General features: G+C 33.5%; 2 protein-coding genes across 3 annotated transcripts in view; one reads left to right on the forward strand and one right to left on the reverse strand.

The window, feature by feature from the left end:
* The window catches only part of LOC130452875 (uncharacterized), a 175,881-nt gene extending 172,432 nt beyond the window's left edge, over positions 1-3,449 (forward strand). For both annotated transcript variants that reach the window (XM_056792363.1, XM_056792362.1), the window contains one exon: positions 2,049-3,449. In XM_056792363.1, coding sequence (XP_056648341.1) covers positions 2,049-2,135 — 87 coding nt within the window. In that variant the 3' untranslated portion in view covers positions 2,136-3,449. The remainder of the gene's footprint in view (positions 1-2,048) is intronic.
* Positions 3,450-3,693: 244 nt separating this feature from the next.
* Positions 3,694-7,602, reverse strand: LOC130452877 (uncharacterized). Its single transcript, XM_056792366.1, has 2 exons — positions 7,385-7,602; positions 3,694-3,895 (listed from the first exon to the last, which is right to left on the reverse strand). The coding sequence occupies exons 1-2, from the start codon at positions 7,568-7,570 to the stop codon at positions 3,794-3,796; spliced, it is 288 nt and encodes a 95-aa protein (XP_056648344.1). The 5' UTR covers positions 7,571-7,602; the 3' UTR covers positions 3,694-3,793.
* Positions 7,603-10,216: the final 2,614 nt, after the last annotated feature.

Below are 10,216 nucleotides of genomic sequence, written 5' to 3' on the forward strand. Positions count from 1 at the left end.
AGCAAAACATGAAGTTGTATTGAAGACTGTTACACCAGTATTTGTGCTGTCCACATCGGTCACCTCTTCGTCGGAATGTACAAAATCGCGGTTAAGAAAAAAGTAATTAAATCCAGTCGATGCATAGATATTAAAACTACTTGAAGCGCCTACATACCGGACCTGATAAATGTTGATAATAAATCGTTTTTATTTTATGTTTTATCAACGTGAGTGCGAGTTTTCTAACATTACAAAGACACGATCCACAAACACAAATTTGTTGAAGAAAATGTTGAAGCTCCGCAAGATCTACCTCCAAATAATATTGTATTCAAAGATAAACACGATGTTTCTATTAGATTTTACAATCACGGCTTTGTATTGAATCAATTATTGCTATTTGTGATGAATGAGCCCAAAAAAATGAACTTTAAATTTTCTGTTATTTTTGACTTACCAGTTATCTTTTTAATGTTATATGAACTCAAAATTTAGTATATTCCTGAAGACTTGGTGCGTTAATCCTTCACCGCTATGCCTAAAAAACCAGTTACGAATCACTGTGAACAATATCACCTAATAAATAAAATTATACAAAATCGATATATGCAAATTATAAAACAAACATCTCTGAAACTCAGTTTGGTTTTCGTAGCACACTAAGTACAAAGGAAGTCATCTTCAGCCTACAGCTTATAGGAACAAAGACCTGTAGTTTAACGATTTCTCCAAGGCTTTCGATAAGGTTAAACTCTAAAAACGTTTCAAAGTTCGATATGTTTTCTCGTTGGCGCGATAGATAGTACTACCATAAATGTATTCAAACGTTCGTATGATCTAAAATACGGGAAAATCTAAAATTCAGAATCAATCCTTTCCCAGCGATTCCAGATTTACGATGCTGTACTGTATGTAAGGAAGTCAAACTGTAAGAAGAAAAGTAGATAGTTCGCTAAGCGAGGAAATTGGTGTCAAAAGGGGTGTGGGCAGGGATAACATTTACTTCAAAGAAATATTTGAAAAAGTACAACTATCGGGATGGCATCAAAATCAACGGAGAAGCAATCAACAACATTTTATATGCCGACGATACAGTAATTATAGAAAATAACAATGAAGAACTACAAAATATTAGCAGCAAGTGACTATATCGAAAACATAACATGTGATTATTAGGAAAAATCAACATCCTCCAGTGCACCAACGATAGACGATCTAGACTTAGATCGAATAGAAACCTCGGAACTACAATAAACGCAAAATGGGACCAAGCATCAGAAATACGATCACGGATAGAAAAATCTCGATCTGCGGTGTACAACTACACCAACACTCACGATTACACTGTCGGACGCGCGTTTCGATAACCAAGTTATTGTCTTCAGAGACTGAAAGTAAACTAAAAAGTTTACGAGCGTCAGGGTTACGAGTGTTGGTGTAGTGGTAATGTGTGTTCAGTATGAATAACATCACTTTAAAAATATTGGAATATTTCAAATACGGATATATCGGCACATCACCAGCATGGAGGTTATGTAGATACAAGGACATGACAAAAACCGTATTTTGGAGTTGATTGTCCAAGGCAAAGTGTAAGAGGAGACCAGAGAGAAGGCGAAATGGTTGCACAGCTTACGTCAGTGATTTGGAGTGTCATCTGTTCATAAACGCAGTAAACAAAATAAGAATAGCCTTGTTATTAACCAACTTTCGTAACGGATAAGGCAGTGAAGGAAAAAGAAAAAGAAAGTTTTTTTACCTGCGAAAAAAAATTACATATAATACGGTGTAGCAGAAGTGCACTTTCGTTCATAATTGCTCATTTTTCTTATTTCAATAAACTAGAACACAATTAATCAAGTGAAAATTACAGGGAGTATCATATAAACTTTTATATACAAAAAAACTCAAAAAAGTAACTAGTCGGAATTAGGTTTAACTCGTTTACAAGAGCTACGTGTTGTAAAAAGGATTAATAAACATAATTTTCGATATTGTCGTTAAAATATTAACCCGATCGTCATCCGTCATCAATTTGATTTACCTAATATTCACTTGTGTTTTAGATAGCTGCCATGACTGGAGTAATGAGATTTTGCAATCTCTTGCGAACAGGTATTTCGTGGAAAGGTCCAGAAGTAATTGAACTATGATCGAGAAACTCGTTTGGACTGGAAGAAGAAGAGGACGATGACATTTACGATTACGACAGCGATTGTTCGTTGTTAGTTAGAGTGTCTTCTTCCGGTTCGGGGATTAGCAGTAATTCTGACTTTGTTTGACATATGACTCGATGTCGGGGTATTTAAGAAGTGAATATGAATGCGGGCACGGTTTATTCGTATATATTAATGAATAAATTCACCCAATGGAGTACCTTTTTAATGTACAGAAATAGTATAAGACAAAGATGATTTATCTGAATTTCGATGTCCAAATAAGATACCTACCATCCCAATTCAGATATAGAATTATTGTTTATTGATTATCATGTGCCAAATTTATTGAGAAAGTGATCTGTTGATATTTTTATAGAATGCGAAGTATTGCGATTTCTGTTTTGTAGTTTATTCTTATAACCAGAATTATTTTCAGATCCCAATCTACATCGGATGCAACTAAATGTTATTATGAGTTACTATGTGTGTTCTTGAATAGAATAATATTTATAATGTGGGGTATATAGTTTTTTATTGAAGTTTAGACATGTATAATCATAATATGAAAAAAATGAAATGTGAAGTTACTTCTGTGTTGTTTATTAATTATCAACTTTCCGTAACACATAAAGATGATTTATGTGGGATTATAACAACAAAATTACATAGAAATGGTAAATTTTCATGGATCTTGTCTTAGAATATAAAATCGTTTTGTTATTTGTCAAAAGTGTATACGTGGTTTGGCTTTAACGAGTTAGTTTCTTCAGGACGCACGTTGCTTCTACTTTCACAGCTTCAAAAGCCTCAAATCTTGTTATTTTAATGCAGATTTGATTCGTCTCACGTTATCACCTTTTTTAATGAGTTTGATGAGTTTAATCGCATTCAAAGTGTCATTATAATATTTTTGCGAGCACACAGTTTTCGTATGTAAGAATTTTCATGTTAAATTAGCCATTCTTTTCAATCGGCTACTCTAGCTTCTCTGCAGCCACGGTAAACATCGTATTCGAGGCTTGAAGCTAAACAGCTGACGGTCGCTGACCTTTGGCGCAAGTGTACTTTTTCTGTAGCAGCAAAAGTCTCGTTATTCAATAGCCACACCTCGTATAACTAACGGCGTTGAGTGCCTTTGCATGCAAACAAAGCTGAAACACAAGATATTGAGTTGCTTTGTATTCTTAAGCTATACAAATCATGAGTTACGGCCCCTAGATATGATTAAATTGGTTGGATAAGATTTTTTTTTCGATAAATTGTTATTGTTTTTATTTTTAGCAAATAAAAAAATTCGTAAGATGAAAATTTTGTTTCTTTCTACCTTACTTCTGTATTTGTCAGAATTACTAGCAACCTTTGCATTAGGACAACGTTTTGGTTTATATGAAAGTCTCTATTTGCTGTTCAAGATACAATTTACCACCAAAGAAATAAATAGAATGTACCAAATTAGTTTTCTTTTAACTTTATCAGAAACTCATGCGGTTGAAATTATTGAACATGTCAGGTATTGAAAGAAAGAAACTTGATTGAAAAAAAAAACAAAATATTTAACATATTGTTATTATTTTTATTGGTAGCAAATGAAAAAAAGCGGGGCAAACAAAGTATAATCTAGCTGTTACTGTATTTTATATAATTTAATAAATTTATATACATTCGGGATGAAATGGATGTAAATAATTGCCAGCGACGCATCCCCGAGCTGTTCTTCCTAATCTAACACAAGTACCAACAACTTTCTTCATTACCTGTAAAAATTAAAAGAACTCTGAAATTAAATCAAGATTTTAAATGCAAATAAACAAATATTTCATTTTTGTATCATAACATGAAAAAATACCGAATCATAGAATGTTAAGGCAGTCACCTATAGCTATAAGATAATTTTTAAAAGCCACTATATCTCATCGTTCGGCTTCCAAAATACAAAAACTCCTCCCAAAAGAGACTATTTTAGGTGTTTCAATGTGTTTACTTCTTTTAGTGAAAAGGGCAGGACATTCGCAGAGTAGAGACCCTGCTGTTTCTATGGGTTATTAGCAAAATCTGCGGTCGTTGTCCTCTGACATGCCTATCGCCTTGAAATGTTGAATTATGTTCCTAGCGATATGAAGAGTTTGCATTTTGGTCCACAAATGCCCAATTCAGCTCATTATCCCAGCTGCAAACCGTCAATGTTCCAGAGAGTTACATTTCGAACTTGCCAACGTAGTAACTTCTCTAATGCTGTAATACCAGATTAGCCTATGAATCTGGCTTAGTTTTCCTTGGGCTATTGTTTGTTTAGTTATCGACCACTAAACAAGCGCAGTGTATGTGATCGTGGGTTTCATGATTCTTTGATAACTGAAAATTGTTTTGCCAACAAGCTTGCGACAAATCCATATAGTCGCAATGGCTTTTACAATCACCTTGTCTAAGTAGATTACTCCTAGATATTTTACTTCATTGATAAGTATTAGTTTAGTTCCATTAAGGTTAGATAGCCTTAAATATGCCTTCCTTCTCCATGTAAATGAGAGTTGTGTTGTTTTATTGTGGTAGATCAAGAGTTGCTCTTCATCATCCCAGTTCTTAATTGTGTTCAATGCCTTTTGTATCCAGTCTGTGATTATACCTTCATGCTTGCTTCTAACTACCATCACTAGAACATCCGCATAGCTTAGAACTATAAATCTAGCGCCACTAGGTCTAGTGAGGACTCTGTCCATTATCAATGACCATAGTAGGTGCTACTATACGATGTTGTATAATATAATTTTGTTAAAAGCTCCTTCTATATCGATGAAGACTATTAGAGCGATATTTTTGCTCTCAAAGAGCCTTTTCTATGTCTCCAACCTGGCAAGGTGAGGATTGATTTGCCTTTCTGATAAGCAAATTGTGGCTTTCTTGTCGTACTTCTGAGGTGATGCTCTGAAGTTTTAGAAAAAAAAATGGAAGTGAGACAAATCAGGCGATAAGACTTTGAATGATATTCTGGTATAAACACTACTTTTGCCTCTCGCCGAATTTTGGGTATATAGCCTAGAATCTGATCTGAAAAGCTTCTGAAGATCTTTCATGATTACTTCGACGCCTTTCTGTAGCATGACAGGAAAAATATTGTATTTGCTAGATGATTTATATAGCTTGAAGCCCACCGTTCATTGAAAAAAGTTTTCGTGCCAGAATTTTGCTTCTCCTCTTGAAAAAATTCGTGTCTTAATCCAATATATTCTTCTAGTTACTAGCATTATTAGTAACTTTTGAGCCAGTTTTTAAAAGTATCTCTAAACTTTATCGCTCGTTGTTGTTGTATTATCGATTTGATTTTTGAAGTAGTCCAATTACGTTTGAATGAATTTTGGCTAAGACTTTTTAAAGACATTGTACTTTGGCTAACTCAATTTATTCCCTTGCAAAACTTTTTCTTGGCCTAATTATTGCCAGTATTCTTTGCTTGTTCACTCACTATTTCGTTTCCATATACGAGATTTGATTGTTGGTACATGGATCGTAATTTATTATGATATAATAAATTCAAAAAAATATATATAACACTATATTTTTGTTCTTTACTTTAACTGTTTCTAGAACTATTCACAATATTATTTTATGATACTTCTAGCGCTATCTATAAGCGAGTAGCCACCTAACCATTACAGAATTGGTAGAAAAAGTCAATGACTGTAATGGATCAGATCTTAATTCCTTCATTAACTCATAGGTGGAAATATAATTGTCAAATATTCCTGTAGATATTATCTTTTATTACATACTTTCTAATATATTTTTTCCAATATTCTTCCATCTTTAATTCGCTAATATCCTTTTCAATAGTCCGTTATTTCTAAAATCTTATGACTTCTCTTATAAATTCTTAACAACTGCTTCTCCTACTTTTGTATTAAATCTAAGTTGTATTGATCACTTTGGAAGGCTTCAATAAATTTATCGACTTATTATGTACAGAGTGTTTATTTTGTAGTTATTTTTTGGAAAAAAGTTATTTTCTAAATACCCCTACTGTCGGGTTTTTCTGAACGGTTCAGGTGAATTATTGATTGTAGACTTTTTGTATAACATATAAACTATTTAAAATAATAAAATATAACGTTATTCAGAACCACGCGAGTGAACATTATTATTGATATCTGTCAACTGTCTTAATAATTTTACTACCGCGTTCCTTATATTTTGTATTTAGAAATCATATCCCTACAGGGTAGGCAACAAACAACGCAGCTATGTACCACGTCAAAGTCTGCTATACTACAAACTTTCGTGAAACGATATATTGTTAAAATGGGGCTATTAGAGAACTCTAAATATGACGAAATATACAAAGTATCGCATTTGAAAAAAGTGTGATTGCTATGAGCCACCCTGTAGATATCGGAATATTCACCATTTCCTTTGTTAAATTACATGGATAATTTCCATTATAACGAAGTTATCGGAATATTTTTATTTTTCTTGACACTTGTATAAATAGTCAAATGCAACAAACTCGTATTTTTTTCAACCTCCGATCGCTTCTGTGCAGACGCTACGCGGACAGAAGAGAGCGGGATTGCGGTGTAGACTACTGCAAAGCTCTCGCACTACACATTCCGCCATTTTTGACATTCTTGCGTCAGTCGGCGTTGTGCTACAGCCACGTAAACATGTCCGCCATTATTGATGCTCCCGCCACGTGTGAATTGCGAAGTTGTCTACAGGCTGAAGGTCATAGTGCTGCAGAAATCCATCGGATAATGAGTAGTGTGAATGGGTGATTCATGAGTGATGGTGTCGAAAGTTTAAAGGTAGCTGTAATTATGTACAGGATGAAGGGGGCTTAAGGACGCAAATCTGTTGTTTCAGATAACCCGGTTTTACAAGTTGACACAATGGTTAAAGAAAACCGCAGATTCACCATTACTATTTTGTCTATGGAATTTCCAAAAGTTTCTTATGAACTTATCTTTTATTTATAGCCTCGTAGCTTCCTTCTTAAAACAAAGTTTGTTGCACACTTGCTAATATATATGAACTGCAATTTATTATATCGTTTCAGAAATGATCATCGATTTATTCTAAATTAGAAATATCGAAATTAAACTTTTTTAATTTGTTTATTCGGAATGTAAGAATCTGTACGTGAACGCTTAAAAATGCTTTTTTATAAACTGCATTTTTATGCAATAATGCTCAACTCTTAATATTCATAAGTTAAATAATCAAAAGCAAAGTCGTTATTCAGTACCAGTTACCTGATATTCCATGTGACAAGGTGACGATTCTTCAATTGGCACATTGTCACTAACATATTGAACATGTTTGTCGGCTTTCAATAAAGGGATCTCTTCGTCTATCATGATCTCCTTTTGTTCTCCAAATGTTATAGATAACCCCGACGTGATGAATAATACAAGTGAAAACACGCCTACCCGAGCCATTGAAAACGATTGGAAAAATATACTACTGAACAGTTTTATTTATACACTATGAATCCTTAAAATGCCTTCCGGTTTTATTTCGTAATTTGTAATTAATTAAGATTGTTTTCTATGAATCCCGAACAAAAACAATTTGTAGATAATTGATGAGCGCAAATGTCATTTTTAGACATGGAACAATGCGTAAGCACGGGGATTTGAACATAGTAAAATTAATTTTGAGAGCATTCCACCATTAACCTTATTAAAAATATTTGAATTTGAATCATGAGAAAAATAAATTTCTTTATCATAACAAACATACAAATATACCCATTATTTCATGCTTTTTTTCATATTTTTTGCCTCATTCTGTATCATATTTCTTCAATACGATTTTGTCTAATAGCGACATTTTTGAGTGATGATTCAGCTGAACCTCAATGGGTACCATAATGCCGTCGTCATCTTTGCTAGTTGAACTCGAAGTTTTCTTGAGTATATCACCAAATCTCGGACCATTGATCACCTACAGGATCATAATTTTCCGGTAATAACTCAGTTTGTCGCTAAAAATTTGCATTAAATCTCGTTCCTCAGTAATTGTTGATACAATTCCAAGGGGCGCGGTTGAATCCCATGTAGGAGACCCCAGACTTGAACTAGCTAGCTTGGGCTAACGCTGGAAAATCCGGCCTTAGCAAACCAATAATGGCCCAAGCCTGGTTGATATCTGGATAACTTAGCCCCGGCCATTCTTGTCCTTATATCTTATCCATAATATATATCTTAACAGTAAAAGTATTTTTTTTTTGAACAAAATTCTTTCATGTGTAAAAGACAATGAAAAATAGAATAATAAAAAATAGTATCACTTCTTAATATGTTTAATTATGTAACTAATATTTTTATGTTCATTAATAAGTAGAATGCATCAATAGAAATTATCATAAATCTATAATTTTTTCAACAATATATTAAAAATCTATTTTTACAAGCCACCAGCCTGGCCCAGGGCTGCAGACCAGTCTTGGGTTTATCTAAGCAACTAGGCCTGATCCAGGCTTGCAAACCAAGCGATGGACATTGTTATCATCCCAGAGTCCCACCAAATCTGAACCAATAACAGCTTCCAAGCTAGGGCCAGAGCTGTACATATTTGGCCCAAGTCTGGGCCTATACTGGGCCCATCGTAAAATCCTATATGGGATATTCGATGCATTGAAAATATGAATCTTCCTGGTTAAGGCGTCTTCAGTACTGACTACTTTGAAATGGGACAGATGACATATTCTAAGATGGAAAGCACTATACTTGCAGTTTGGATCGACATTTTTATCATATAGATCTCCAGATGCTTTTTGGTAATCTTCAAATACCTTCAACGTAAGATTTATGAAATTACGATTACATTTAACCTAAATAGTATAGTGAATCAATAAAATGGTAGGTATTGAAAATCAGAAGATACTAGACCGGATGATTGAAAGACATATGACAAGTCATAAAGTGAATGTATGGATAGGGATAATTTATTATAGAATCATTGACCCATTTTTCTTCAAGTAAAATCCATTCACTAGTAAGCGTTATTTATTTTTTTTTGGAAACGAAGTTTTTGAATGCCAATAATACAAATTCACCTAAGGATGTTACATGGTTTCAGTAAGATAGAGCCCTTCTGCACTATTTAGTTTCCAGGAAAGTGATTCCGTAGAAAGGATTATAAAACGTCTTTCTTCAAATTTTTCATTCGGGGTTATATAAATTTGAAGGTGAATGTGAATAGACCCCAAAAATATAAAATGAGTCTGTAGAAATTATAAAAAATGTACTACTCTAAATCTACATCACTCAATAAGTCGTGTGACTGATACACAGATGTCGCTGCCATTGTCAAATCCATATGACGTTTATGAAATACCAACTTTCAAAAGACTATGTGTGAAATTTTATAACCTTTCGATTAGTCAGATTCCAAAACAATGGATTTAAAACAATTTCGTATGTTAATTTATCATTGCTTCATGATAAAACTGTGCAAGCTCAGCAATGGTTAGGTTAGAAAAATGTGTGAGATAGCTGAGATCGTATAGATATCAGAAGGCATTGTGTTTACAATTATGCATGAATATTTGACCACGAGAAAGCTTTTTTCAACATAGGTGCTGCGCTTACTCACAGTCGATCAAAAATAACACATTCTCCCCTGTATAATAGTCCAGATCTGGTCCCTCAGTGCCTACTGGCTATTCACTAATCTCAAAGAAGAAGAAGGAATTTACCTCAAATGACGAAGCAATTCTTGAAACTGTAACCTATCTTGAGGTAAAAGAAAAATCCTTCGAGAAGTTGTTGCTCTTGAAGGAGATTATATTTAAGAATAAAATCGATTTTCGGCAAAAAACTGTGTTTTTCTTAGTTAACCACACAACTTATTGAGAAACTCAATATGTCCATTCAGAAAATTTAGTTTTATTAAAAAACTTTTTCACGTTTTTATTTACTAGAATACGGATATTAAAATCCTGTTCAAAATATGAATCACATGACATCCATTTCTTTTCTAATAATACAAATTGGAACGTATTTCAAACAAAAATTGGTAAAATGTCGTAATTATTGCAAATAATCTTCTGTTTCCAAAATAGACACTTTATTCCATAA

This window comes from Diorhabda sublineata, chromosome 2 (assembly GCF_026230105.1).
Source record: "Diorhabda sublineata isolate icDioSubl1.1 chromosome 2, icDioSubl1.1, whole genome shotgun sequence".
In the NCBI taxonomy this organism is placed as follows: Eukaryota; Metazoa; Arthropoda; class Insecta; order Coleoptera; family Chrysomelidae; genus Diorhabda; species Diorhabda sublineata.

Bases quoted from the DNA above. Each gene is read 5' to 3' on its own strand.
- LOC130452877 (XM_056792366.1), bottom strand. From the start codon at position 7,570: ATGGCTCGGGTAGGCGTGTTTTCACTTGTATTATTCATCACGTCGGGG. The intron at 3,896-7,384 runs GTAACTGGTACT...TAATTTTTACAG, and splicing joins CTTGTCACATGGAATATCAG to GTAATGAAGAAAGTTGTTGG.